Source organism: Exophiala xenobiotica (genome assembly GCF_000835505.1).
Source record: "Exophiala xenobiotica strain CBS 118157 unplaced genomic scaffold supercont1.1, whole genome shotgun sequence".
NCBI lineage: Eukaryota > Fungi > Ascomycota > Eurotiomycetes > Chaetothyriales > Herpotrichiellaceae > Exophiala > Exophiala xenobiotica.
Genome location: NW_013562494.1, coordinates 779,247 through 805,976, shown reverse-complemented (window position 1 = coordinate 805,976; position 26,730 = coordinate 779,247). Strand labels below are relative to the sequence as shown.

Genomic DNA, 26,730 nt, shown 5'->3' with positions numbered 1-26,730 from the left:
ATAACCAACTGAGGAGGCGCACGTTGAAAGATTATCGACGCACACGAATGTGCTTCGTGCAGCTAAGACTACCTGTATCCTCAGCTCGATGATTCCTGTATGATGGGTATCGAACCAGTAATCTATCTCTATTCAGCCCACTTCTTGCCTCTTTCTGCGGCAAGCACTTCTCTGATATGACTCAAGTCTGCATCAGGCCGAGGACTTGGATCGTACTTTCCAGCCTGTTTGTCCCATCCTTCTTCAATCACCTTTTCCTCAGCAATGGTCTTCAACACACAAGTCCCACCACTATACTCCTTACTCTCCACCATTCTCAGTATCATGTCCGCAATCGTACTTGGTGGCATGAGCTTTCGCTCCGAATATTTGGTGAGTTTCATCACGTCGTCATCTCTGTCCTCCCACAGTGGGCTTTTGACGGTCCCTGGAAGGACGCATACAATTCGCACGCCGAACTCTGGATCGGCTTGTCCCAATGACTTTGTCAAGCCCACTACAGCATGCTTTGTTGTGGCATAGAGCGGAGCAAAGAAATTCCCTCGAATTCCAGCCGTGGAAGCCACGTGGCAGACAACACCCTGTTTGCCCGCGGATGCGAGAGCTCGCATAGCAAGACGCGTGAGCTTGACGGGATGCTGGATATTGATGGCGACAGTCTTGTAGGATTCTCCTTCGGTGTCATCCCAGAAGTTGGACCAAGACGGGTCAAAGACTCCTGCGACAGGAGCATATACGTCGGGAACATCGCCGAATGTCTTCAGTGAAGCTGTGATGAGGGCTTCCAAAGACTTCCACGATGTTACATCGCAGGTCTTGAAAAAGAGGTCGGACTCGGGCTTCGAAGTGAGAAAGTCTTGAGCTTCCTGAGTGAGCTTCAAGTCTCCCACGACAACTCGCGCACCCTTTTCGTGGCACTGTTTCGCAAGTGAGAGTCCAATCCCACTCCCACCTCCGGTAATGAGGACGATTTTGCCCTTGATCGGGAAGTCTCCGACTGGACCATGGCCTGCCATTTTTCAATAACGGGAGGGCTCGATATCAGACACGGAGATTGTTGACGTCGTCGTTGTCAGTGTCTTTGTCGCGATGGTGTTGGACTCGCACGCCTCGAAACAGAAGAGCACTCTCGGTGTAGAAAGTCAACAATTGAACTCTTGACAACATCATTTCTCCAACGTCTTACAGCCGTACAAACCATTCCTCGGTCTCGACATTGGAGGTCGAATATCTGCGGGGGTGCACAAACCGAAAGGCGGAGATGACTTGGGGTAAAACGCGCTACTCATTACTGAACAATTCGACATTACTATCAATCGAACGACATATCATTGTGAGATGCTTGACATATGGACGGAAGAGTGCGCCAACAGACAAGAGTCCTGCTGATGGTTGTGAAAAGTGTCCGGGACCCGGCGAAGACGTCGGTCTCCGGTGGGCATGTTGGAAAACCCTGGCGGACTTCAGCCTTGCTTCCTAATCGACGGACTTCAGCGACTACCTACCGTGTGTCGGTCCTCGAATTGAAAGGTCGAGAACTGTCTGGTCTGCCAACTAGGACCACCTCCGGAGAATGTCGAACGCTTTAGGGGTACGTTACGCCCACTATTGGCTGTTCAAGCATTATTATCAGTTGGTGTGCAATGCCTTTAATGGTAGGGCCGACCTCTAAGTTGCCCGCTCCGAGTCTGTCGTTTTCGCCGTTTCAATCCCCTTTGGTCAGTTTTTGCAGCTTCTGGGCCTTGTCACCTTTCTCAGGAAGCAAGGATGGCGAACTTGGATCCCGACAACATCCCTGTAGTTGACTTTTCGCGCTATGGCACAGATCTGGCCAGTCTAGCGCTGGAAATCAAGCAAATATGCGAAACATGGGGGTTTCTATACCTCAAGAACCACGGTCTCGAGCAGGAAAAGATTGATCGTATGTTCAACATCAGCGAAACGTTCTTCAAAACTACATCGTATGAAGAAAAAGCCTCCACTCCTTGGAACAGCATCTACAACGCCGGCTTCGATGCTAAGACTGGAACTGAGAAGTACATGAGCGAGAACGGTGCCAAGGATATTGTTTCTGCCCAGGATGGGAAGGAAGTCTTCGTCATCAGGAAGCAGAAGTCTTACGACCAACCGATGCCGCCGTCTTTGCGCAAGTTCAACCCTGAGATCCAACAATTTATGGCCGAGACTCACGAGAAGATTGCTGTTCGATTGCTTGCTTGCCTTGGCCTTGGTCTAGGTTTAACGAAGGAGCGCCTTCCGGATGTCCACAAGCACGAGAGTCCTTCGTACACGACGCTACGGCTAATTTACTACCCGGCCTTAGAACAACTTGACAATGCGCCCATCAGGCTGCCCTCGCATACGGACCAGGGCGTGATAACGATCTTGTTCCAAAACCAAATCGCCGGCCTCCAGGTCCGACCTCCAAAGTACACTGGACCCATCAAGGAAGATGAGGTATGGCTGGACGCGCCTGTCGTTCCTGGCGCAGTGTTGATCAATATTGGCGAGACGATGACTTTCTTCTCGGGTGGTCTGATGAAGAGCACGCTTCATCGTGTGGCGAGGAGCCCGAAGCCTGAGGACGCCGGAAAGGATAGGTATTCAATGGCATACTTCTGTCATCCAAATCAGGATACGTTGCTGGAGGTGATGCAGGGCATCGAGGGCGCTGTAAAGAGGGAGACACCAATATCTTGTGTCACGGGAAGGCAGGTCGAAACGGTCAAGGACTGGATTGAGCATAGGCATTCATTGGGACGACAAGAAGCGATGGCAGCGAAGTGATTGTGAGATGTAAGTTAGAGGGTATCGTTTCATGGTTCATTCTTGTTTTCGGTCTTGCTCGACTTCAAGATCCGCACGTCACAATCGAGGTCCACTGGCGTCATTATCTAGAGCTGGTCCATGGCTTTCTTCAAGGTGGCCCCTTGGTCACCGGAGGGTATGAAGGCGACCATCGATGTTGCACATGGACTGAAAGTGATGGTCTACGGCTCATGATGTCAGGTAGGAAGAAGATGGATGGCATCTTCTCAGGACAGAACATGATATATATAGTAAAAGCACAGTACTCCGTAAAGTGTCGGGAGAAACAATTGAAGAGCGGCGTCAAGCGTCCGTCGCTGTCGAGGTTCATACTCCGCCGTAATATCCCACAGTCATAACCCACCGTACAAACTGACTCCAAAGTGCAACTTTCGACAGTATTCAACATTTTGCAAACTCCGTCGACAGTATCTCACCTACGCCCAGGCAGGCTGTTAGCCTCACATCTGTGGCGCACTGAGCCATCTGCCACTCTACTCCGCAATACTTGCAGCCTCCCCCATCCTCAGACGCCAAGATGCCGCCGCCGATGCCGAATCCCGCAAAGCGCATGACGGCAAACCCAGCGAGACCCGTAGCAAGGTATCGTCCAGGAAAACCGATCGCAGAACAAGAATCATCTGACGAGGAAGAAGAACACGAGGAGGAGCAGCCACAACAGCCCCAGCGGAAACTTCAAGCAAGACGTCCCCTACCCAAGAGACCGGCCGCACCAGTCCAACAGGAGAGCGAAGATGACGATGAAGACGACGAAGGCTTTGTAACGGAAGAGGAAGACGAAGTCCCTGCTCGGGCTGCAACAATATCACAACAGCCCACGGCAGCTGCGTCTACAGTATCAAGACTAGCACCTCCAAAACAAGAATCTACACAACCGCAGTCTGAAGAAGAATCCTCCGAGGAAGAGGAAGAAGAAGAATCAGACTCAGGATCTGAGGAATCTTCCTCACCCGACGACGAACACCCCCAACGCAAGTTTCAACGTCCAACATTCATCCGGAAAACCGACCGTTCAACATCCATCCACTCACAAACTACACCCGACCCCTCCGCCAGCGCCGATGCCGACGCAGCCCGACGCCGAGCACAAGCAGACCTACTCATCAAAGACAAACTTGAACGCGACATTCTCGCCCGTGCCGCGGGCAAAAAGTCATGGGACGACGATGACGAGCTCCTTCCCGAGTCTATGGTCGACGACACGGACGGCCTTGACCCCGAAGCTGAATACGCAGCCTGGAAAGTCCGCGAACTCAAGCGCTTGAAACGCGACCGCGAGGCCTTGATCGCGCGGGAGAAAGAGATCGAAGAGACCGAGCGGCGACGCAATCTCACCGCCGAGGAGAGAGAGCGCGAGGACAAAGAGTTCCTGGAAAAGCAGCGCGAGGAACGAGAAAGCGGCAGGCAAGAGGCACAATTCCTGGCGCGGTATCATCACAAGGGCGCTTTTTTCCAAGGTGATGAAGTCGCGGACGTCCTCAAGCGGCGGAACGTCATGGGCGCAAGATTCGAGGATGAAGTCAGCGATAAGTCTGTGCTGCCGGAGTACATGCGGCTCAGGGATATGACGAAGCTCGGAAAAAAGGGCGGCACGAGATATCGAGATATGAAGAGCGAGGACACAGGCCGCTTCGGAGACGATGTCAAGCGGTGGAGGGGAAGTGGTGGCGGTGGCGGTGGCGGTGGAAAGGGAGAGTTCGACACAAGAGGGCTGGATGAGCGCTTTCTGCCGGACGATCAGCGTGGCGGAGGAGGAGGAGGAGGGAGGACAGGGCCGACCGGGGCGAATGCGAGTGTCGTCGGGGGAAGCAGGAGAGAGGGCCAGAGCCCGAGGGACAGGGACAGGGACAGGGACAGGGACGGCTACGAAGATGGTGGGCCCCCCGACAGGAGTAGATATCGAGAGCGGCCGAGTGACAGACGGAAGAGGTCATACTCCAGATCACGTTCGAGGTCGAGATCACCACGACGGCAGAGAAGAGATTCGCCTTCCCATGACCATGAGAGACACCGAGATCGTGATCGAGATCGAGACCGGAACAGAGGAACAAGGGAAGAGCTCAGGTCATACTAGACCTTCTATCTAACTCATGACCCACACGGTAATAGTAGCGATAGGATATCCCGAAGACCAGCTCGCAACCCATGATACATAACCTACCTTAGGTAGCCTTGAGTGCCTAGGTAGGTTGCTAGCTATGCTGGTACCTGATGAAGATTCGCGGCGGTCATCTCGAAAGCAGAATCGAGGTAGAAGTAAATTGGGACATCCGCTCCAGCAGGGCGCAGCTAACAGCACCTCCATTTGCCATGGCCCTCATATGCTCCCTCATACCAGCACGGAAGCGTTCGATCTAGGGTTGGCCACCGGACATCACTTCACCTCCAAAGCATCTCCTTCCATGCCGGGCGCCACAAAGTCGCCGTCTCATAACACATCCGCGCCCGTCATCCATTACTGCCAGAAGGGCAGTCAAATCCTGTCGAGGTTCGGTCTGCCGCGTGCATAGTGGAAAGCAACACGGCCAAGCGAAAACACCTCACCATTTCGTCGTCCCATAGTCTCAGTCTCATGATTCCGCGCGCTCACGCATCATCCTCCGACACATGCGCAAAAGATTAACTTGAGGACGCTCATCGATAGCGCAGCCAACTATCGTTGTGATGATGAACCTCATGAGCTATCACCATTGCAATCACTTAGGATCGCTCAGATTTGCCCGGTTCCCAATCGAAATGTAGATGTCGTCCTCCCATGCCGTGTATCAAGCAGAATCCCTACCATTTTCGGTAAATCCTGGAAGTAGCGCACTCCGTGATCAGCCTGGAAGTCATTGTTTGACGACAAACAGCCAGAAAATTGGCGGAGTGATGATAGTCAGCCATGTGGTCGGCTTGCTGTTAACTGTCCCAGGGGTTTCCGACAAGAATCTGTCTCTGATGCATGATGCGCTATCTCCGCTGTGCCGTAAAGGATGTTCTGAAGCTCCAAAGGGTACTCGGTCGGTTGAAGACATATCATAGCCAAATATGTGGCATACAGTGCCTGCGGAAGAAGAGACATGAAATCCGCACATAGCTCTGTCATGACCCCATACTCCGGTGCCGCCACCCTGTAGGCATCGCCAAGGACCCCCGACGCAAGCTGCTGACTTCAGACCATTGTTTGTCGTGCCCTCTCTGCTACCTTTCATTTGATACCCTGCCTTTCCAACTCTCTCTCCCTCTCTAGCACACTTTCCTCAAACTTGATCAAGAAAACCGTGCGGCTCGGCCACACATCCGTCCCCGTGTTATGCGCCGAAGCCTTGCACTCGAACCCCGCCCCGTCGCACACGCCCTCAATAATCCCCGCGATGTACGCGGCCACACTGAGCTGGCTCATCTCCTTGGGCACCGAGATGTACTGGTTCGTCAACGGCGTGTTGTCGATAATCATGTACTCTCCGGGATTGGTTGTGGACTGTTCCAATGAGTCCGCTGGCCGGGAGAAGAGCAATGGATATAGTTTTGTTGTGAGAAGGGTCAATAAGGGCAACAACCTCAACGGTCGGTTAGCCACTCCGCTAGTGGAAGTGCTAGACGAGCTTGAAGAACTCCCCGCTGGCGTCGACCGATAGAGGAGCAAGTCCAAGAGTTTGAGGCCCAGAGGGTATCCCTGCTCATTCAACCTCTTCTCAAAGTCCTGGATGCCCTTGACGCGGCGGTGCGCATATGAGACCATCTCCATGAATAGGTATGCGAAACTGGCGCGGGAGAGTTCGGCATTGCGCGAGCGATTAAGATTGCGGTCGTATATGGTTTTGCGAGTTGACGGATAGCGCAGGGTCGATGCGGTAGAGGCGCCGGTGGGCGTTGTCGTGCCGAGGGCTGCGCTAGAGGAGGAGTATGTCGAGATATGCCGGCTGGGAGAAGACGTGTGCGAGGGAGGGTAAGACGGCATTGTCAGGCCTGGAGGGGCGGCCATGGCTGAAGGGAAAGGTCTTGCCAGGAGCGAAGAGGTATCGTGCCCGCAACAAGAGGGCTTTGAGAGACGTGGTTGTGGAATGGAAGCCATGCGAATGGAGCAGTGAGCAGGGCAGGTACGCCGAGAAGTCCCCCTTGGAAGGCTGAAGAGCTCAGCCTTGCCCGGGCGAGCAAGCTAGGTAAACAGCTGTCAATTATCTTTGTTGTGAGTCAGTATATTGCCTCTGGGTGTGGAGCATCGTCGTGTCCATGATATTCTACTCGTGGGTACTTCCAGTCTGCATTCGTCTCTACTCTATCCTTTATGCCACCCCGGATGCCCTTGTCCGCCTCTCTTCATATCCTGCCGATCATCATCTGGCTTAGAGTCTTTGCCTTTCGCATCCTCGTGATCCCCCTTGTCCCCATCCCAATCCGCGTACGCCTTTTGCCGTTGTCTTGAGTTCCATTGCAAGGTTCTCGAGATACTGTTAACCCAGTCCTCACTACGGCGCCCTGGAGGCATGACGTTAGCAAACGGGTACCGCGATGCTGATATTGTGACATAATCTCCTGGAGATAATTCAATCCTGCAAAAATTAGTTTGCTCTCAAACCACCCAAGTCCTGAGGACTTACCTCTCTCGCCCGTCGAAGCTGGCCCAGGAACTCGACCTGGCATCATAAGGCACGCCGAGCCGTAGAACGATCGTATCAGGGAGAATGATCGGTCGGAAAGAGAGCGTGTGTGCGCAAATAGCTGTGACCAGTATGACCGGGTTTTCAGGATGACATAGAGACCCTCCTGCAGCCAGGTTATACGCGGTCGAGCCTGTGGGCGTGGCCACACATATCCCATCCGCCTGGACCGTGGTCAAATGCTCTTCGTCTCCAAACAGCTCGATAGTCGACATTGTCGGATTCGGACCCCGGTCAACCACAATATCGTTCAAGATCTCGAACGTGCGGTCCGGCTTATGCGTCTTCCGGTCATCAGCCTCCTCCCCAATCAACTCTTCCACAATGTCTCGACGCGCAGCATCATCGTGTCGTTTCTGCGATCGCATAACAGTCCCTTCGAACCGTAATCGCAAACTTATCGTCACGCCATCCTTAACGGCCCGCGATAGAGTTTCCTGATAGTTACTGAAGTCGAACTTTGTCAAGAACCCCAGCGACCCCAGCGCAAATGACAAGACAGGCGGCACGACTCTCTGGAACAGCCAGCTTGCATACAGTACCGTCCCGTCGCCGCCCAATGTGACAACAAAGTCGAATGTATGAGGCCTCTTCCTCGCCAGGTCGACATTCCAATACTTCAGCCGTTCGCCGTACGAAGCATCCTCCGCAATCAGGCCCTGGGCATCAAAGACGGGGTTGTCCTTCATCACATCCTGGACATACACGATATACGGCACCGATCGATCTTTCGACAACAGCCACCTAGCCACCTCCCTTGTCTTTGCAATCAACGTCTTGTCGTAGATTTTTGTGAGCAAGAAGATCGCCCGGATCTTTAGTCTGACCTTCAGATTACCCAATTTCTTCGCCAGCGCTCTCACACTTATGGCCATGTCACTCAACTGCTTTTTCGTGAGCAACCGTGACTCTATCGCGCGAGACTCGTCTTTGCCTGACACCGGATCCCTCTCGTTCTCGTCGGTCGGCATGCCTGGGTCAACTTCATCGATCTGTTCGAGCTGCGGTTCGACTTTGGGTTGTTGGCCGAGGGAGGTCTTTTCGACGATTTGGTGGACTAGACATTGGGATTTGGACCGCGCTCCGTGATGCCGGCTGGGTTTATCGACGTTAGGATGTTCGGCCAGTACTACAGAGGATTTGCGGCGTCGGGCGATCTCAGAGTCGAAGACGACCTGCGTGTCGTGTCAGTCATATGGGCGAAGTCAATGTTAGCGGCACGGTGCAAAGCGGACATACCTCGATTTTGCGATTGTAGTCGTCCTCGCTGCTGGAATCGCTTTGTAACTATCTCCTTGTAAGCACATAACCTGGAAGCTTGCGCAGGCATACATACGTGCTCTGGCAGGCACTCGCTGATCCTCCTGCTCAGGTGAGGCGTACCCCGCGCGTCCGCCATGATCGGGCCCCAGAAGGTGGATGTTCGATGCAATAGTTCTATTGGCAAGAAGTCTAGGCACAATATTGTCGCTGTCAATAGTCTATGGTGGTCAAAAGCGTCGAAATAGTTGGCGACTGTGGCAGACGCAGGAAAAGACTGTGCGAAGTATGACGATCCTCTGAAATAGTGATCAATGTGCCGTCATGTATGCAATGAGTAAGCTGTGGCCATCACTAAAAGAGAGGATTTCGACCGTGACTAACCCAGCCTGTAATCGGAAAACGCGAAGAATTGTCATTGATAAAGTGTCATATGGTATCGATGTCATCGCGAGCAATGCGAATCTATAAGGGGTATCTTTCATTTTTGGTACACCATTTCTCGTAACGTCGTGAGTGCCATGATCCTTCCTTCACAGAGGTGAAACCACAGGCGTCCCTGTTGAACTTTGTTGTCCATTGTTAGACACTTCGATCGCCGTTCTCATAGGCAGGACCGGAATATCTTGTCGCCTATCTGGCGCCTGTTGCGGAGCCTCAATCGGCGAGCTCCCTTCTGATGCAATGATTGAACTCTCCGAGTAGGGTGTCGACGGCCCAACAGCGGACTCGGAGTCCAGCGCCTCACTCTCGAGGTCGTCCACAGATGTCGTCTCGACCTCGGGTAGTTCATCACTCCTTCCCTCTGAATCAAGGTGCCGCACCTCTGGCACGGGCTTTGCAGCAGAGAGATTCAGCAGTCGGTCCATGCAAGGCTCTGGGCTCGCCTCGTAGAATAGCATAAAGCCGTTTCCTCTTCCGAGAACTTCCTCCTCGGTTATCTTCGTCACCATTTCATCGTTGAAGGAGTACCAGTCCTTACCACGCTTACCCAGTGCAACGTAATGACCATTCTCGTGCCGACCATAATGCGTGACGATGCACCTCAGCTCAAATAGAGCCACCATGGAATTCTCATCGTTCCCCAATGGTGCACACCAGGGGCCCAGGAAGTTCAACTTCGGAGGAACTCCAACTGGTGCTGTATTCTTCAACTGATTGCCGAACTCATCAAAGATACTGCGATTGATATGGAGGACCAGATCTTTCGGCAACCTTGCAACCGTAATTTGCTTTGCCTTTGTACGAAGGACTGGAGGCCTTTTCTTTTGACATTCCTCTCCAGAGTTGTGAGACTCGACTTCGTCGCCGCATTTCCGATCATCACCGCCATAAGCCGCTTTCGTGCAATTTTCACATTCGACACCTTCGACCTCCTCTGGTGCACAAAATTCATCCAATAGGTCCTCTACATTCGAGGCACCTCGCAAACCCATGTTCAAAGTCAAACAGTTGAATTGAGTCAAGGACAACCCTTCGGTAAAACCGCAAGTCTTGCATTCGAGAGCCTGTGCCATCATCCCATTGAGGGGATTTCGTTGTTCGAACTGTGCTGGCTTCGTGGACAACTCTGTTTGCAACTGGTCTGTCTTGCTGGCTCTAGGTTGATCGATGAGGTCCCTAAATGTAGTCTTAGCATCACTGGTTTTGGTCCCTCTCAGACACTCGAGACCGGCGGTCGAAGACCGTTTCAAAATCTTGATATACCCATTCGCCTCCTTCTCTGCAGCTTCCAGAACCCTAGAGAAATATTCTTGCGCATCTTGCTGTTGCCAGCTGTCCATAGATTTCAGCACTTTTGGTGTCCACAGCGTCGTCTTGCGACAGCTTGAATCTGCAAGCTGTTCAAGAAAAGCCACCAGGGCCTGATGTGTTTCCGCCGGCACTTGGAATTTCTCACACAACTCCAGGCTATGCTTCATGAAATTGATGAATGCAGGCAAAGAGGCCAGTCCCTGCAGAACACTATTCTGATAGCAGGAATTGTCCCAGTTGCCCAAGCCAGGTGGACCAGTATCATTGCTCAGTGATATGAAGTCCCCGACGCCGGAAAGGCTCCTAACTTTCCGGAGAACAAGGGGTATTTGTGGTGGTCCAAAGATTCTCTGCACAGCCTCTTGTTTTGCAAATATGTTCCCAAAATCGGCTCGACTGAATTTCGCTTCTTCGGGATCCATACGTCCAAGTCTAACCATAGCACGCTGCATCATGTGGAGAAGAGGCGAAGGAAAGAGGTAGATGAATGATTCGTACGCGGAGCGCTTGATCGTCGACGGCCAGGCGTCGAAGACTGAGAGCGCATAATAGCCCAGCACAAGGAGGGCGAGCGTCGATATGACTTTGGTTACAGTTGGATATGATGTGCTTTGGGATGAGCAGTCTGGGATTGGGCTTTCGTTTGCCCTAACCGGGAGGTTGTTCATATCGAAGAAACAGAAGGTGGAGGACCTTGGTTGCTACTGGGAAGTCTTGCATTCGGTCTGCTAGCACTAGACGAAAGCAATTTGTAGTAAAGAATGAACCGATGGGAGCTGCCAGGCTGCTCTGGTGACGAACAAACAATTGAACGAGCTTGGTGGGTGAGGAGATGAGGCAACACAGACCTGCATCATGGGCGCAGGCCAGAAAGGCTTGGCGGCTTCAACGCAGCATCTGTACTCTGTATGATCTAGCCAATGTAGACATTTATCTGCAAAGATGAATTGGCGCAACTGGGACACGGAAAGGGTCTTGTGATTTCATCTCATGTCATTTCCATCTAGAACTCCATATTTTCTTTTTTGCGCCATCCCAGCCCCTTGTTTCCAGACTCTGTCAACCCTCATGTCTGTGACTGAAGCTGTCGGCTCATTCTCTGAACCTTCGACCGTGTTCCAACCCGTAACAATCTCCTCAACGGACTCGGATTTGCTAGTACCAACGTCTGCCGCTTCTCGTGCTATTCGGATGTGTTCTTCAAGAAGCCTCAGTGACCGGCCTGGATCACCAGTCGCATTCTTGACCCACCATCTCTCCCACAACCATGTCAGTGCTTGCCGTGTCATCTTTCGCAGATAGGATAAGTTGGGGATATCACCATGCGCAAGTTGATGTCGTAGACCGACAAAGTTCTGCGGCATGCCAATCGTAGCAGCAAGCGCGTACATAGAACTTTCACCCTTTGCTGCCGGTACCACGCCATCCTCCCCCTCGTCCTCGTCCACGGCCATCTCAGCGGTATGCAAACGGGCGACATCGCGATCAACAAAGCCATTAACAAACCTCGCAAAAGCCATGGCATAGATACTCTGCATAGCCGAGTCTGAGATTCCTCCAGACCGCCTAACAGGATCATCGTGAAGCGAAGCTTCAGTTAAATTGGCCGTTGCTACGATGGCCGGGGGTAGCTGACCAGCTTTAAACAGCCAGAGGTTGACTTTGTCGATAGCTCGTTGTTTCATGTCTTGTGGAGAGCCTGAAAACACGTCCCGTTTGGCATGATCAGGGAAGAACCAGTCTCGAACCATGGCCAATTCCGAGTCGTGTCGCCATGGCGGAAATTGCAAGACCATTATGACACCTCACGCCAAAAGAAGAAAGGGCCGCAGGCGTAGATCCGGTTCATCAAGATTCCTGAGAGGCCGGTCTCTGGCATATGACACCGATGCGGACGAGGACAAGGCCAGTGCTCTATTTTATCCAAATCGTAATAATAAAATACTTCGACAGTTCTAAGTGAAGGAAGATACCTGGTACTCGTAAAATATTCAAATGAATTTTGGGAGGGCAACGAGAAGTCCACTTTTAATACCTTGCCAGATCCGGGCTAGTTCAATGGAAAAGGTTCAGAAGTTGACGTCAGTTGTTGGCTAGGAGTGGCCTAGGAAAGCACATTCGGTGTCCATCTGTGGCGGTTTTCTAGACCGTCTTTCGGCTTCTCAGTTATCGAATTGTATCAGTAACACATTGTCCATCAAATTCTAGTCTCAGTTGCCTTGAACTACCTGGAGGACCCAGTAAAATAGGGTATCATAGGTGAATGTAAAGAAGTCGTGATATCTAAATCTCCCACCAAACCAAACCAAGCCAACATTCAATGAAGAACAAAACATGGCGAATTCATCAAGTCATAAATCATATCCATCCGTAGCATTGCTGGCTGGGCGCGTAATAGTTGTTGAGCTGACTTAAGGTTGCAAGATACTTATATGCGAGAGGATCGACCTCTGTCTGTGTGCCGAATGCCATGTGGTTGGCAATGGATTGAGACTCGTAGGATGGGAATGCTGTCATGGAAGAATCGTTTGACTCCGATTCCTGCTCGTGTGCGGCGTCCTCGTCGTCCTCATCCGCGTCTTCATCTTGTTCTACTGGCTCGAACGACTCTGCGAGCTTCAACGACTTTTGACCCGACTGAGAAAATCTGCCGAAGAGTAGGGATGATGACTGTACTTCGGCTGGAGAATCATACAATCCCATCCCGACCAACTCTTCCGAATCGACTTTAGCTTTCCCACTGGTGGTTCCCAGCGATAGATTGTCTAGGTCGATATTTGGAAAGGGCGGGCAATCTGGCGAGGATGGTGCCGTAGGGACGTTGGAAGTCATCAGTTGTTGGTTTGCGTGCGCGTAGGGTTGAGGGGCCGGGGGGTATCCCGCTTGGTAAAAGGTCGACAAGGCATATGGATCGCCTTTGGTCGGTTCGGATGCTATCCACGATTGATCGAAGTACGCTTGATTGCCATAATCGAAGCTCATATTTCGGCCAGAGTATCCATCAAGGGGAGTAATGACTTCTTGAATCTGTGGCTCATTCATTGCCGGATAGGACATAGGCGTGATGAGCCCGTTGACTTGCGCAGTGGAGAAGTCCCAGGCGGACGGGTCTGCAGAAGAGTCGACAGGAATGTGCAGCGTATCGATGGAATTCGGATGCCAGCTCACTGGCCTTGACCGAGACCCTTCTAGACTTAGTTGTTGCTGGCTGCTCGAGCGAAGATGATCAACCACGGACCGGTTTCTCGATGACGTTGTCGCGGAGGTGGTGGTCTTCCTCCTGCCCAAATTCCGGGGACTACTATTGCGACTGCCGGACTTGACGACTTTGTTGGGACGAGTAAAGTAAGAGGACACACTCGTTGAGGTGGCGGGGTTGTAGATGGCCTCATGGAGAGGATAATTCCAGGACTGTGAGTACTCCATGGTCGATGTTGGCTGTTGGTTGATAGGGTCGAAGATGTCAAGGTGTTGAGAGGGAGAGGGATACGGGAGTCATATCTGGTCCAGCACGCGCTTCTTTTGCTCGGGAAACGACGAAGGGTCAAAAGCTGTGGCTAGCGGGTGCCGGCTAAGGGGTAACAAAGACGAGATTGAAATGGCATCTCAGATTGCAGCGAGACACAGTAGTGAATACATACCACAGTAGTGAGGTGGGCTAGGGGATGGCCCAGGTGACAAACGACGAAGAACCGGGGTCACGTTCCAAGTCACAAGCATGATGGACACAAGCCAGATACCTAGCTGCTTAGTGTGAGAGGATGATACGCACGATCGTAGTGTTTTGGCTGCTGCGTAGGTTTAGGATGATGTGGAAGCGAGCAGGCGAGATGCGTCAGAACCGGGCGGCAGCAGTAGCGTAGTCTTGTGGGAATATGGGGAAGACTGACGCGAAGTCAAATGGCTGAACGCAAGGCGTAAGCACCAGAAGAACGGTAAGTCCGTAGGAGCACGGGCGAGGATGATGGATAGCAGTCAAGGGGCACAAACCTTGAGCAGGGTGAGCTCTGAGCAGGGAATGTTCAGCGGCAAGGAGCCAGGCAAGTACACCGATTTTGGCGGGACGGAGACCCCGTGTGGACCATGATTGATTGAATAATGGCAAAAACTGAATGTGGTTAACTGAATGTGGTAACTAACGGGTACGGATAGACACGATGGTCTGATTCGAATCAGTGTAGCCTGGAATATGAAGGCTGTCCGAAAAATGCCGTGGTAGTAAGTGTGAAGTGTCAAAAGCAGTCAAGAGAAGTCAAAATTGTGAGAGACGCTAGTGTTTTAGCTCGGGAACGGCCCAAGCGTGAAAGCGTGCCCCAAGGAATCATCAAGGACAAGACTGAAAGGTTGAAAGCCGGGCCGGCTGGTGGCTCGAGTGTCTGATAAAAGTGGCTCAACCCGAACATGGTCTGTCGGTCGGAGAGGCGGAGGCAGGGGTCAAAGGCGGAGACTTGAGAAAGACATGCCCTGGCCTTGACACCGACAAGAAAACGGGATGACGCGATGTCGAGTGTCCACCTAGCATCAAAGCATCACAAACGCTACGAGTACGAGGTATCTGTGCAGGAGCCAGGAAGGGAAAGCGAAAACAAGCCGCGTATGGCCAGGGTCGGTGACTTCTTGAATCAGGATGACTCGTCGTCGGCTGAGGCGAGGAGAGCAACGGATGTGCGTGCAGGAGATAGGACGTACGAGGGGCCTCGAATTTGTCCGAGGCTTTGTAACTCGTAACACCAGACAAAACATGAGCCTCGCTCCAGCCCACCCAAAGTCGCAGCAGACAACCATGCCTGCTCGAAGCGAGCAATCCGGACTGGGTGCCTAGTGTGGAAAGACAGTCGATCAATTTGCTCAAGTTAGCCGCTGTCCGGTGGATTGGTCTGAAATTGCTGCGGTTCAGTGAGCCTTGAAGGGCCGATGTGAGCATATCGCCTCCAAGGGCAGGAAAAGAATGTGACCAGGGTCTCGTGGTGCACGGTGAACCAAAAAACGAACATCGCAACGGATGGCTGCCATGTGGAGTGGACTTGTCAGGACTGCAGATGCATAATCTACCTACGTGGGTAGGCAGTAAGAAGACAGCGCAAAGTGGAGATGGTGAAATGCAAAAGAACCCATCCCATGGAGTTGCCGCAGCGTGAACGGCGTGACGCCAGGATGGTGACACTCGCCAGGAATCACTTGGACAGGCACCAGGGTAGAACAGGGCACAGGGGAAGTGGAAGTGGTGGAGCACCGCGAGAACGAGAGAACCCATGAATTGTGAGAATGGGAATGTCATGCCAGACAGGGGTCCTTCGGGTGGCTCGAAAAAAAGGCTCAAGGCTCGAGACTCGTGGAGACTGAAGTGTGGCAGAGTTGCGTGGTGCAGAACGGAAAAAGGGAAAAGGGAAAAGAACAGAAAGGAAAGAGACGCATCATGCGGTAAGGATGCGAGTTCAGATCCCTGATCCCCTCGCTCGTAGTGATCAGTAGCATCAATCGACTCGTGGTGGAGAAGATTCGAGGTGGTTTTCATGCATCGCACGCCTCCTTTCGGTGCTTTTCCCTGCCAATCGTTCCACGTCTTTCGGAGATTGACTTTGGGTCTTGCAGCGTGATGTTCACGGCGAGGAATTTTGGATGCTCCCAGGATGCTCCAGGATGCTCCTAGGGCTCACCAGGCCGAGCTGAGCGGGTTTCCGTTATAACTATCTTTATGGCGTTGCATAAGCGACCGTACTTTGGGCTTGAACCGCACTTAGTGTGCTATCGCCGACCGCCTCCCCCAATCCAGATGCTGCCTCACAAGAGCACCCTTCACAAGTTGCCATCCTGGTTCGAAAATTGCCTGCTGCGTTACGTTGTACTAGAGTAAGGTATGTACAACTCTCACTCACCTGCTGCACCTTTGCATTTGGGACCTGCGTTGCGACCAATCGACCAAGTTTACCAATCACGCATCACAAGTCACAGAATTCGCTCCTTGTCCTCTAAGCCACGAATCTTCGTGGCCTTCAAAAGCCTATCAACCACGAACCACCGAGCTACCTCTAAGAAGCGAAGCCAAATCTGCCCCCGGCATCGACCCGAGATGCATCCCTACGGCAGGCTGACTGGACCACCATTGTGCAGCCCTGGCGAAACACTTGCCTGAGCCTGCGCCATTAATTATTCCAAGTTGGATCTTCCTTCGCGCCCCATCACATCAGAACAACCAGAACCTTTGCCCACTTGATGCCGTGGATCCCACAATCAGAACTCCAGCAAATCCCCTTAGAATTCGACTAGTGTCAGTCATTGCACTTCCACTCCAGACCGCCTCCAAGGCCCTTCATACGCCGAGGACGCTCCAAAAATGTCAAATCATGTCACGATCCCGATCAATTCGTTCCAGTCGATCACCCTGACGCCAATCATGCACGGCGAGGGAAACTTGATGAGATTTGCCGACCAAGTTGAGACACCTCGGAAGGCCAGTGTAACATAATGCTGTTACACGTTCACACAATCCTCAGTGCCTCTTGATCATGCAGACGCCCGGACTCTACACAGTAAACATATATTTGTCTGTAGTCAAGAGCTTCAGGCGACTTACTACGTAGAATCGCCGCCCTGAACTCCTGGGAAAAGGCACATAGATCCAGCTTTCCTCCAACGCCATGCCACATGGAGTATTGGAGCACGGAGCGCCCAGTGGCTTCAAAGTGTAGGCCAATAGGTACGCCACACTTGGCCGCCGCGACGCTTCATTTACACAGGAACTGATCGTAAATGTCGTGTCTCTGCGACCGGCTCAAATCCTGGTCGATAGCACCCTCAGTGTCCGGACAGCCCTCATGCATGCAGGCAGGATTGGGGGTTCAATTGGGAATCAGTGGTCGCGCCCATCTCACAAGACTACCCCTGTACATCCATTATTGTCGAAGCACTATTACTCTGGCGGAAACACCCCTACGGTTTCCGCGCCACGGACAGGTCGAAAGAGAGTCGCTTTCCTGGTCCAGCCGCCGATCTGCAATACGAAGCTTGAAATTTGCTGCTGCACAGCCTCGAAAACTTGTCTCGGTGGTTCTGGTTCTGTCTATGGTGTCGCTTGGCAAATGCCTGCAATCCTGCGGGCGTGCACCAACATTTTTACTGTGTACGAACGACCACGCAGGAGACGGGGCCCTGCCTGCACTTTAAGAGCTGAACCTGGCGTCATCAGCCAACTTGACACCAGCCACCTACCAGCAGGCCCGGAACATTGGGCCTTCGTGGCCTTCTGAACGCTAACGCAGATGCAAAATTTGAACATTTATGTCCAACCACCACGGGCAGCCCCCACAGAAGCTGAGACTCCAACCTGGGTGGCTGATATGTCACTAGCCGATTCCACGCAACAGTCCTGAGCCAGGCTCCTGAACCTAGTGCTCCGTGTGCTCCTTTGCTCTTCAGGCCAAGAGGGCGCATGGACGATCTCCAAGCGCCAAAGTCCCAAACTCAAAAGGGCATGCGAGGCCCAGCATCATCCAAGATCCACATGAATAGCCTTGATGTTTCCGGTCTATCCCAGACCCACTGTCCACGTTCCACGTCCTATCTAAAGGATTAGGATTACGAGCAGAACGAAGACTCGCCCACAAGCATCCTGAACTTTTCCAGCTGGCAACACCAGTCGGTGTTGGCGGCGAAGAATTTGAATCCGGGCGTCATTAGCTTGATACAGAGCGAGCTAGGTTTTGCTCACCATCGCACGGCTCGGGCAACCCCAGCATTAGGCAACGGTGTGGGCGCGGGTCCAGGCCAGGGTATACGCACCGCATCGTGCGGATCGGACATGGCCCACATTCAGACACCCTCGGCTTGCCTCTGATCCTTTTCGATCATACCTTAGTAGTTTTTTCGGAACCAAGACGCGGTGGCCTTTGGGATGCGTGTGATATGCGCTGCTGTGGCCTTCACCCGTCCCACCGTCTATGGGATGATATCGTGACAGACAACAGGTCCATGATACAGCCTTTCGCACGACCTGGGCTGCTCCAGCCTTCACAAAATTTGTGTTTGGCACTCGTCAGTACGGCGAGTTTCATCTATATTTTGTTGCTGTTCATCAATGCCTCAGGACTTCCGATTTGGGAAGAAGGTGTTTCGAAAACGTGGTACCGCAACCCTGGAAAGATGGCTATCTCCGGCACGGCCACCTTTAACATGTTAATGTTACCGGCATCATGCCGGGTCTGATGCTTGTTCCACCAGGCGATTACCCATCTCGCACCCTATCGTGTCGCTTCCATTTCTATTCACACTAGGGGACAGACGCCCCCTGCTTAGTATAGGTACTACTCGTATGTAGAGTAGCGTTTGGCTGAGACCCTTGCTGCTAGCGGCGAAGGCATCTTCCGGTGAAGTGCCAACTCGTCTACTTCCGGTGGTGATGTTCACATCAAACGTAAAGCCTGTCGCTCGATTAGGCTTGTTCAACCCATTCACCGATTACTTTCGTTGACCGAGCACAAATACTGTAGATGAACGTCGTCCGGGTCAAGTCAGGCTCTGCCGATGCATGCGGAACTGACTCGCAACAAGGCCGAGTCACCAGGCGGGATCAGTGTCAAGGAAGTTTTACAAGTGGTAATACAGTCCGTGAAAATCGTGACGTCTTCTTATCCAAAGGCTCATGCAGTCTAAAACGACCGAGGCACCCCTGCCTCACCTGTGCAGAGAATTCCGGGATGACCTGAAGCAGGCATCTCTGCAGTGAGCCGCGGGAGACGTGACAAACGAGGGGGGGTTCGTATTTGATGCTATGGCCAACAAAAGCCCTTGGACCATCATGGGCTGGAAACCAGTCACTTCACCTCAGCTTCACTCCTCTTACGAGATACGGAAGAAGGGACTCGAAGTCGTTTCTGGCCCCTTGGTCTCTCGCTTGTCGATCATATCCGTTCATGGTAGCATCGCTTTATGTCTTTGTCAATTTTTTCACCAACCATGAGATCGACGACGCGACCACGCCGGTAAAGTACGAGTACTTGTGTGACTCGATACATCTATCCACGCGGTGGGAATCTCGCGACGATCTTTTTTGCCTCGGAATTTCAATAATCTCAGCCCCCGTATGATCGATCCTGACTCGCTGGTCGTGCACTCAGGGGTCTATGGACATTTAAGTTATTAACACTAATGTGCCTCCTGGCTTGCTTGGTCAACGGAACCGGCGGCTGGTGTGCATCAAGCGTGAAGCGGCGCTGCTGTGTACATCCCGCCTCGTGGAAAGTAAGTAGTCAATCCGGTCAGGGACATGTACGAGTGCGAACCTTTTCCGATGGTCCTGCTTCTGATACGAGCCAATTGGCCATGACCGAGTCAGGACGTGAATGTCAAGTCAACCTACTGCTTCCAAGTGGTCGAACGCTCAACTGCACAAATGGTCCAGGCTGTGGATTCGACGTCACCGAATGGAGCGAGCTATTGCGATCTGCTCACCGCTCCAGGCAACATTAGGAGGGCCAGCGAAGCAGCCTGAACAACTCCCCAACATCGAAGATCAGTGAAAATCGCCACAAGCTCCCTGCGTTACACGGAAGTCGATCCTACAAACGACGAAGCAGAGTCACTCGTACAACCAGTGGAGGCTCGGCCGCTTTTTGCGGCCCGCAGGAAGACGGCTCAACCAGCCATGCCTTACATCTCAAACAATGTCGTTGCATGAACTTTTTAATCTTCACCACAGGATTCTGGAAACAAGGTTACTATGGTATGCTTGCAGACAATATTGCTGACGTCAATCTGGCAATCGCTCCAGTCCTTGGGCAAACCACAGTGACCCAGCCAGACAACTGGCGCACCTACACGTACTTTGTACACTTTCAAGTTGCAACAAACAAACGGTTCTTCACGAGGACCATCCGTAGTAACCCTGGCGTGTGTGCTCTCGAATCCGATAATATGGCGGCACGCACACTGCTCGTGATTTCTGAGTCTTTCCGCTTGATGGTTGCAAAGTACTTAGTGGATCAGAGGCGTTCGTTTCCGTTGAAATATATCCTGTGGTACATCACCAAATCTTTGCCAGTGTACACGCCCCGTCAGACTTCCCATGGCATGATTCAATCATGGGGTTTTAAGTACACACAGTACTCGTAGGCTCGCAAGTCCGAGAAATGCGGTTTTCAGTATTAGGTCAGGCTCGCAAAGTCCCGAATTTCTTGGACAACCACAAAAAGGATGCTTGTACCAGATGCAACTTGCAGCAAGGACACAAGTATTGCGTTCACACCAGTATTAACTACGAGTAGGGGGCGTCGCTTCTGCGATCGCTGTATTCGTCGGTCGTTGCACATGCCTCGTCCCTCTGGACCCTCGTCTCGCATTTTTTCTGGGATTTCTGATTTATCTCGAAGTATGCTAAGAGCTGGCTTTTCGTCTTTGTACACAGCAAACCCGGGCGTCAGTCTTCCTTTCTTCTTCTGGTTTCGCAGGAGCTTGATACCGTTGGCCCACCGGGTAGTATGACATGGCGAGAGGCACTGGGCCTCGTGTATGCCAGAACTCGCTCTTCGCACGTCGCTCCGGTCTTCCACACTACTAGTGGACTCAGAAGCTCAGCACAAACAGCTCACGCCTTTGCAGGTGATTCTACTGCGGCAATGAGGACTTACTCTACAGGCGACTTGGAAGATTGAGGATCCTACGGCTAGCTAACGCGGCGGAGATTAAAACTTCCTTGCTTGTCTTCGCAAGTCACGGAGAGTCATCTACCTACACAAACGTCATGGTGGGCATCATCCCTACCGTTCATTGAAATACAACAGCCTCAAAACTTTTAACCAGCATTCTTCATCTCTCTCAATTTAGCCATGACCGCAGCGGGCTCCGTCTCGCCCGTGACCTTCTTCATCTCGTCCGTGTGCACCCGCATGAAGGCATTATGTGCCTTCTCCTGTCCGATGGTAAACTTGCCCTGCGTCTGCTGATTGTCGTCCGCGAACTTCTCGAGTGTGTCGACCGCCTCGTTGCCCGGGAGCACCTTTTTCAAAAACTTGACGTTCGACTTGGTATACTCGTGGCCCGGGTAGACTTTGGTATCGTCCGGCAGACCCGCAAGGACCTCATTCAGCGCCTTGTGCATCTCTGCGCCATTGCCCTCGAAGAATTTCCCGCATCCACCAATGAACAATGTGTCGCCCGTGAACACGACGCGTTCGTTCGTCTTGGAGTCCTCCATGAACCAGCAGATACTGTCCTGCGTGTGGCAGGGGGTGTGCAGGGCCGTGACTTGGATGTTCTTGCCAATGGAGAAGGTCGAATTGTGCGGGGGGGTCTTGGTCACGGCCTCGCAATCTGCGCCGCCGATGACGGGTATCTGGGAGGGTAGCGAGGACAGGATTTTCTTGTTGCCGCCGGCGTGGTCCCAGTGGTGGTGGGTGTTCATGATCGCGGTGAGATTGAGCGTTTTGGATTTCTCGGATAGGATGGGTGTAACTCTATCGACGGCCCAGCGTTAGTGAGCCACGAGGACAATGGGACGGACAGTGGGAGAGGGAACGTACTCGGGAGGATTGGCTGGGTCGATGATGACCGCATCTTTCGTCTCATCGTCACTGACGAGGTAGGCGTAGTTGTTGGACGACCCAACCCCTGATGAGCATCGCTATCAGCCATTGTACTCAGCATCAACAGTATATTCCTGCTGCCATCGATTCTCCGGAAGGGCATATTCCGCTCTCTTTCCTCTCCTCACCCGGTGCAGCTCAAGCAAGTTCCCCTCCACCGCCGGCTTGATTACCGACGACTAGATAAATACCACGGGCTGAACAGCACATACACATAGGAATACTTTGGATATGCATCTTTCTCAACGGCTGCTGGAAAATCCCAGATCCCAACCCAATTCCCTGAAACTGCGGGGTATTTGCAGGGCGGATAAACGAGGCAAATGCGGCGCTGGTAGATAGTATAGGCCGGACGAGCTTCGAGGTGATCATGAATTCTCCAGGGTGACCCTAGATATCGGGTTTCCAGGTTTGACGGCGCGCAGTTGAAAGAAGAGAATTGTAAGCAAAGATGTTGGATGCGGAGATGCAAGCAATTGGGAGTTGTAAGGATGGAATTGTTTCCTCCTCAGACTGACGTCAACCGGCATCTGGATTTATTAAAGCCGATGGACGACGACGAAGGAGTTCCTTATATAAAGTGTCCAGGATGAACAACAAAAACGTGCGCAATATCATTGATGATGAATTTTTCCATATATTGAGAGCTTTAGAGATCTTGACGTCCGCCCCAAGACTCGTCCCGGCAAGGATCAAGACCAGCCATGTTAAATGTAGTCATCACATTGTTCTATGTTCATTCTCTCTACGTCAATCACAGGTATATAACTCATATATCATGGCTGCCAACAGCCCCATAATCAGCGTGGATGCTCCTTCTCCTGCTCATGCCCATTTGCCCGCTTTCACCTAGCAGTCGTTGACTCTCAGCCATATCGACCACTCTATCCTTTCCAGCCATGTTGGGTATCCATCCTCTCATCCAGCCATTGACTCTCTCCCAGTGACTGAATCCGTCTTTATCCCTGACCTTGACCAGCCTGTCCTCGAGTTCTCCGTACATCATGAACTGGACTCCCATCATAGCATCCATACTTAGACAACCCGCAGCGCCCAGAAAAAAAGGAGCTGCTCTCGCAACCCAAGCCCACCTTTGTGAGCCTTGGACATCCACCCAGCCATGGTGCCCGTAAGGACCGTAATCGTCCCATGCATTTGGGTTCGTCAGGAGCGATGTGGAGTAGAAGAAGTTTCCACAGAATGCGGCGAAGAACAAAAGTGGCGAAAGACCAGCTGTCGATTGTCGTTTCCAGTTCTTGTACAGTTGAGGCAATCGCGAACCTAAGTACAAGAGAGTAGAACACCAGGACAAGATAGTGCCTGCAATTTCGAGAGGTGTTTCGACGCGCAAAAGATGGATTCCGTGCTGTCGATGGTCTGCGGGGAACGGTATGGGAGCTGCCACCACAGTTGATGCTAGAGAAGACAGGGTCGCAGCGTATAAGAATGTTCGGGGCGATGGTGAAGGCATCCAGCTCCGAGCGGCCTTGTCGATATTGGTACCCTCCCGAGGAGTCCCGTTCTTTTCACCATAATGCACCTGTAAAAATCTTGGTCCTTCAATCTCGGTCGGACGAGCCGACTTCTGGATATCCTCCTCTGAATCCAGTAGGGATGCTGGTCCGCTGGTGAAATTGGTGTTGATAGGAGATAGGGTGTTGATGATAGCGCTGTCTGCGTCATCAAACTCGCTACTTGCAGGAGAATGCAAGCTCTCAGCGTACACCCACTTCGCGACATGGGTGTACCAAAAGTACTGTAAGACAAGACAAACATCCACAAACACATAGTAGCTTGCAATGATAACCTGCCAAGCAGCCTGCTTCGTAAACAATGCACCAAGCAGATTCGTCAAATCGCCCAATAACCATTCTGCCAAAAAGAATATCGATAGGCCTGCTGTGGATTTTATATGGTAATTCTTGAAGATCTGCGGCATCTGTGCAAATAGCCATGAAATGATCGACAGTGTACCGAGCAGCGTAGATATTGCCGCTAATGGTGTAGGAATGCAAAGTCCAAAGTATGAGGAGAGATCGAAGAGGAAGGGAGTGATCGGAGTACAGTGTTCTGGAAGGGCTGGCCTCAACAGAAGCGAGATGTATGATAAACCCATGATTCTGCCAGTCCTTGAGAGTTCTCTCGAGTGAATCGGATGACTATCTCGCCCTCGATGTTCTTATCATCTCTTTCACAACTCAGGTTCCCGAAGCGCGTCCGGCCAACGCAAAGGCAATGATCTCAGTCAGAAATTCAATAACATCAGCTTCTCTCGTGCTGCCAAACAAGCTGAGGAGAATGTCGGTGTCAATACTGAGTTGGCGAGAGGATGATATTTCGTATGTTGCTAGAGTTCTTTCGTTGACGACGAGTCCGAACAGCAGGCGTGGCAGTCAAATGCCCGAGCTAGAGACCAGTAAACGCAGCGACGGAGTTTTCGAAACCGACGTCAACACAGAGAAGCAGAACTATTGAAGAACGAATGCAACAGTCATGCTGAGAAATGACAGACGAAGTGGGATGTGCGCAGGCCACCTCCCGCCGCAGCAGTTACGAATGAATAGTGGCACCCAGATAAGGAAGTCATACCCCCCCATTCCGGGCGAAAACAGGAAGCTCCGATCTCTCACCTCAGGCTGATTCTGCGGCAGCCAGAGGGACGAGCCGAGGATGGAGGTGCATTTGATGCCCTGGTGACACTCCAGTATGACGCGGAAATTGGTCAGATGAAGGAAATGGTGTTGAAGGCCTGCATGATCGAGGATGATGGTGGAGGGTTGAGCGAGGCGCGGATTTCCACGCGACCGTCAACACTGATAAGCATGAGCGAAGGACCAATGGAGTGCGCTGGCTGCCTGGATGCGCATCTCTTGGCGTGGGAGACGATTGCCGACCCTTGAACAAATCTGCAGCTCACTTTTAAAATTCGGCCACATCCCTCGCTTGTGTAACAGGAGCTTTGCCGATGAGATTTGAATCTCACTTCGACACACAGGTAAACAAAACAAAAGAAATGCTGCTGCTGGCTGAGATCATCCCAGATAGGCACAAATTTGTCGAACACAGAATGCTCACAAGGGAGGCTTCACCGCTTAGTAGTACCCCGCTGATCCCCAGATTATTGACACCCAATTGACCATGTTATTACATGATAGATTTCTCTGGGAGTGGATCACAAGATCGAACAGAACAGCGTTCAAGATTACCGAGGTGTTACGATGGATGTGGGATAGCTCCCAACAACTCCGACTTGATATACAACCCAAGAAAATCCAATTGAGTCGAGAAGAAGACAAGCCGCTACCTACACAGTGTCCTCATCACCCACAGGCGTGTACTGATTCACATAAGGCACCCTGGTTGCGTCCGGTCAGACACGAGATCAATCTAGCGTGTCGACCGGACTTGAACAGTACCTACTTAGCGATGTTTCTCGCCGTCACAAGCCCAGCACATCCCACCGCGTACATGCTGAGCAGCGTTCTCCAATCGCCTTTATGTTCGACTACAAGAGTTACCAGGTCGTAGACCAGACATCTGTCAACAATTCAGTCACTGGCAGCACTCGCCAGACCGAATCCCAAACCGGTCAGAACCTTGATGGGCAAAGTGGCAGGTTGATCCCTGAAGAAGCTGCAGAACCATTGTGCAAGAAATCCAGTACGCCAATACCGACGAACGTCTTGGACACGATGTATGTAAGTAGAGATGAGGTCGAGCTGGTGTTCATTGGCCCAAGTTTCGTCACTATATACCATAGTCGGCTGAAGGTGTTGATCGTGACAGATCCTTGGGTGATGTCCAGTCGGCCAGAGTTCCAGGCGACCAGCCTAGCTGACTGTGTCAATTGGGTGCTCGGGTATCCTAGACGCGGTATACTTACCTGCAATGCTCAGATCCCCAAGACAATACTAAGGCACGAACTTCACCATCTGCTCCAGCTCCGCTCTTTCGGCAGGTTTGGAAGGGTCCAGCTTCCAGAGACGATACAGCTAGGCAACTTGAAAGAGTTGCTGCGGGAAGAAGAACCTAGCGACAAAGAAAGGTTGAGGGCTGAAGAATGACAAGCTCTGATCATGGATATCTTTCATATTGAGGGACAATAGCATACCATAGTTTTGACCCGCAAATTCGACCTGAAATGACACGGGTGTCACCCATTTTGCGGTGCTGTAAGAGATTCCCATCTTGATTCTACCGGCTACTTGGGTGTAGAAGAAAGCAGGTGCATAACAGTTGTTGTTGGTTGTTCGAATGGTAAGGCTTCCACCTAGACATACCTTCCACCCAAAGTCGTGTCGTCACCACATTGACCTCTGCAAAGTGAGCCTTCAGCCTTGCCAGCAGCAGCCCAATCAACAGCTTGACCGTTAGGAGCCATAAGCCAAACCAAGTAGACTTTTATATGAGCCTTGTGACAAGTGTACGTGTCGTCAAAAGGACATGTTGAAGCCTACAACAAGCCTTGTGCCTGTATTTCCGGAACGACAAGGCTCTGATAGAACTGCCCCCTTGTGCGGCCAAGGGCGCGACGTCACTGTTCACGTTAGTATATTGAAACGGTTGATCTTTCAGCCTCTTTCGGTGAAGCTCGCTCTCGTTGCACTCTTTTGGGATATCTGGCCCGTTATCTGCCGCCTGTCTCGCTGTTTAGGTCAGTCGGTAGT

At 52.0% G+C, this 26,730-nt stretch overlaps 11 protein-coding genes across 15 annotated transcripts; 3 read left to right on the top strand and 8 right to left on the bottom strand.

Moving 5' to 3' along the window:
* Positions 1-103: 103 nt before the first annotated feature.
* On the bottom strand, positions 104-1,016 carry PV05_00317 (uncharacterized protein; the record flags this gene model as incomplete). The annotated part of the gene is made up of 1 exon (XM_013465202.1): positions 104-1,016. The coding sequence occupies one exon, from the start codon at positions 1,014-1,016 to the stop codon at positions 129-131; it is 888 nt and encodes a 295-aa protein (XP_013320656.1). The 3' UTR covers positions 104-128.
* A 492-nt stretch (positions 1,017-1,508) lies between these two features.
* Positions 1,509-3,097, top strand: PV05_00316 (uncharacterized protein). Its single transcript, XM_013465201.1, has one exon. The coding sequence runs from the start codon at positions 1,768-1,770 to the stop codon at positions 2,785-2,787; it is 1,020 nt and encodes a 339-aa protein (XP_013320655.1). The 5' UTR covers positions 1,509-1,767; the 3' UTR covers positions 2,788-3,097.
* A 118-nt stretch (positions 3,098-3,215) lies between these two features.
* PV05_00315 (uncharacterized protein) lies at positions 3,216-5,137 on the top strand. Its single transcript, XM_013465200.1, has one exon. The coding sequence runs from the start codon at positions 3,347-3,349 to the stop codon at positions 4,901-4,903; it is 1,557 nt and encodes a 518-aa protein (XP_013320654.1). The 5' UTR covers positions 3,216-3,346; the 3' UTR covers positions 4,904-5,137.
* On the bottom strand, positions 4,878-6,860 carry PV05_00314 (uncharacterized protein). The gene has a single exon (XM_013465199.1). The coding sequence runs from the start codon at positions 6,794-6,796 to the stop codon at positions 6,020-6,022; it is 777 nt and encodes a 258-aa protein (XP_013320653.1). The 5' UTR covers positions 6,797-6,860; the 3' UTR covers positions 4,878-6,019.
* Positions 6,861-7,020: 160 nt separating this feature from the next.
* PV05_00313 lies at positions 7,021-9,107 on the bottom strand. 2 transcript variants are annotated; one of them, XM_013465198.1, is made up of 4 exons: positions 8,809-9,107; positions 8,712-8,759; positions 7,413-8,647; positions 7,021-7,364 (listed from the first exon to the last, which is right to left on the bottom strand). In XM_013465198.1, the coding sequence occupies exons 1-4, from the start codon at positions 8,869-8,871 to the stop codon at positions 7,091-7,093; spliced, it is 1,620 nt and encodes a 539-aa protein (XP_013320652.1). In that variant the 5' UTR covers positions 8,872-9,107; the 3' UTR covers positions 7,021-7,090. The 2 variants fall into 2 exon arrangements, with proteins under 2 accessions (XP_013320652.1, XP_013320651.1); XM_013465197.1 differs by lacking the exon at positions 8,809-9,107 and having other exon boundaries at positions 8,712-8,800.
* Positions 9,108-9,119: 12 nt separating this feature from the next.
* On the bottom strand, positions 9,120-11,370 carry PV05_00312 (uncharacterized protein). Its single transcript, XM_013465196.1, has one exon. The coding sequence runs from the start codon at positions 11,153-11,155 to the stop codon at positions 9,266-9,268; it is 1,890 nt and encodes a 629-aa protein (XP_013320650.1). The 5' UTR covers positions 11,156-11,370; the 3' UTR covers positions 9,120-9,265.
* A 61-nt stretch (positions 11,371-11,431) lies between these two features.
* PV05_00311 (uncharacterized protein) lies at positions 11,432-12,458 on the bottom strand. Its single transcript, XM_013465195.1, has one exon. It carries the CDS (start codon positions 12,281-12,283, stop codon positions 11,471-11,473), a length of 813 nt encoding a protein of 270 aa, XP_013320649.1. The 5' UTR covers positions 12,284-12,458; the 3' UTR covers positions 11,432-11,470.
* A 33-nt stretch (positions 12,459-12,491) lies between these two features.
* Positions 12,492-14,158, bottom strand: PV05_00310 (uncharacterized protein). The gene has a single exon (XM_013465194.1). The coding sequence runs from the start codon at positions 13,911-13,913 to the stop codon at positions 12,846-12,848; it is 1,068 nt and encodes a 355-aa protein (XP_013320648.1). The 5' UTR covers positions 13,914-14,158; the 3' UTR covers positions 12,492-12,845.
* A 6,898-nt stretch (positions 14,159-21,056) lies between these two features.
* On the bottom strand, positions 21,057-22,544 carry PV05_00309. Of its 2 annotated transcripts, XM_013465193.1 has the most exons (3): positions 22,276-22,544; positions 22,001-22,088; positions 21,057-21,934 (listed from the first exon to the last, which is right to left on the bottom strand). In XM_013465193.1, the coding sequence occupies exons 1-3, from the start codon at positions 22,433-22,435 to the stop codon at positions 21,274-21,276; spliced, it is 909 nt and encodes a 302-aa protein (XP_013320647.1). In that variant the 5' UTR covers positions 22,436-22,544; the 3' UTR covers positions 21,057-21,273. The 2 variants fall into 2 exon arrangements, with proteins under 2 accessions (XP_013320647.1, XP_013320646.1); XM_013465192.1 differs by having other exon boundaries at positions 22,001-22,544.
* A 235-nt stretch (positions 22,545-22,779) lies between these two features.
* Positions 22,780-24,826, bottom strand: PV05_00308 (uncharacterized protein). Its single transcript, XM_013465191.1, has one exon. The coding sequence runs from the start codon at positions 24,177-24,179 to the stop codon at positions 22,833-22,835; it is 1,347 nt and encodes a 448-aa protein (XP_013320645.1). The 5' UTR covers positions 24,180-24,826; the 3' UTR covers positions 22,780-22,832.
* Positions 24,827-25,014: 188 nt separating this feature from the next.
* PV05_00307 lies at positions 25,015-26,204 on the top strand. 3 transcript variants are annotated; one of them, XM_013465189.1, is made up of 3 exons: positions 25,015-25,058; positions 25,105-25,158; positions 25,219-26,204. In XM_013465189.1, the coding sequence occupies exon 3, from the start codon at positions 25,561-25,563 to the stop codon at positions 26,125-26,127; it is 567 nt and encodes a 188-aa protein (XP_013320643.1). In that variant the 5' UTR covers positions 25,015-25,058; positions 25,105-25,158; positions 25,219-25,560; the 3' UTR covers positions 26,128-26,204. The 3 variants fall into 3 exon arrangements, with proteins under 3 accessions (XP_013320643.1, XP_013320644.1, XP_013320642.1); XM_013465190.1 differs by having other exon boundaries at positions 25,105-26,204; XM_013465188.1 differs by having other exon boundaries at positions 25,015-25,158.
* The last annotated feature ends 526 nt before the right edge of the window (positions 26,205-26,730 follow it).

What these genes read in the sequence shown, in the direction of transcription:
- PV05_00316 (XM_013465201.1), top strand. Translation starts at nt 1,768, where the DNA reads ATGGCGAACTTGGATCCCGACAACATCCCTGTAGTTGACTTTTCGCGC.
- PV05_00307 (XM_013465189.1), top strand. Translation starts at nt 25,561, where the DNA reads ATGTTCGACTACAAGAGTTACCAGGTCGTAGACCAGACATCTGTCAAC.
- PV05_00311 (XM_013465195.1), bottom strand. Translation starts at nt 12,283, where the DNA reads ATGGTCTTGCAATTTCCGCCATGGCGACACGACTCGGAATTGGCCATG.
- PV05_00312 (XM_013465196.1), bottom strand. Translation starts at nt 11,155, where the DNA reads ATGAACAACCTCCCGGTTAGGGCAAACGAAAGCCCAATCCCAGACTGC.
- PV05_00315 (XM_013465200.1), top strand. Translation starts at nt 3,347, where the DNA reads ATGCCGCCGCCGATGCCGAATCCCGCAAAGCGCATGACGGCAAACCCA.
- PV05_00313 (XM_013465198.1), bottom strand. Translation starts at nt 8,871, where the DNA reads ATGGCGGACGCGCGGGGTACGCCTCACCTGAGCAGGAGGATCAGCGAG. An exon ending in GCGAGTGCCTGCCAGAGCAC is followed by an intron (nt 8,760 to 8,808) that starts GTATGTATGCCT and finishes ACAAGGAGATAG; the next exon opens with TTACAAAGCGATTCCAGCAG. An exon ending in AGCTTCGACGGGCGAGAGAG is followed by an intron (nt 7,365 to 7,412) that starts GTAAGTCCTCAG and finishes TAATTTTTGCAG; the next exon opens with GATTGAATTATCTCCAGGAG.
- PV05_00308 (XM_013465191.1), bottom strand. Translation starts at nt 24,179, where the DNA reads ATGGGTTTATCATACATCTCGCTTCTGTTGAGGCCAGCCCTTCCAGAA.
- PV05_00314 (XM_013465199.1), bottom strand. Translation starts at nt 6,796, where the DNA reads ATGGCCGCCCCTCCAGGCCTGACAATGCCGTCTTACCCTCCCTCGCAC.
- PV05_00309 (XM_013465193.1), bottom strand. Translation starts at nt 22,435, where the DNA reads ATGATCACCTCGAAGCTCGTCCGGCCTATACTATCTACCAGCGCCGCA. An exon ending in TATCCAAAGTATTCCTATGT is followed by an intron (nt 22,089 to 22,275) that starts GTATGTGCTGTT and finishes GATGCTCATCAG; the next exon opens with GGGTTGGGTCGTCCAACAAC. An exon ending in GACCCAGCCAATCCTCCCGA is followed by an intron (nt 21,935 to 22,000) that starts GTACGTTCCCTC and finishes GGCCGTCGATAG; the next exon opens with AGTTACACCCATCCTATCCG.
- PV05_00310 (XM_013465194.1), bottom strand. Translation starts at nt 13,913, where the DNA reads ATGGAGTACTCACAGTCCTGGAATTATCCTCTCCATGAGGCCATCTAC.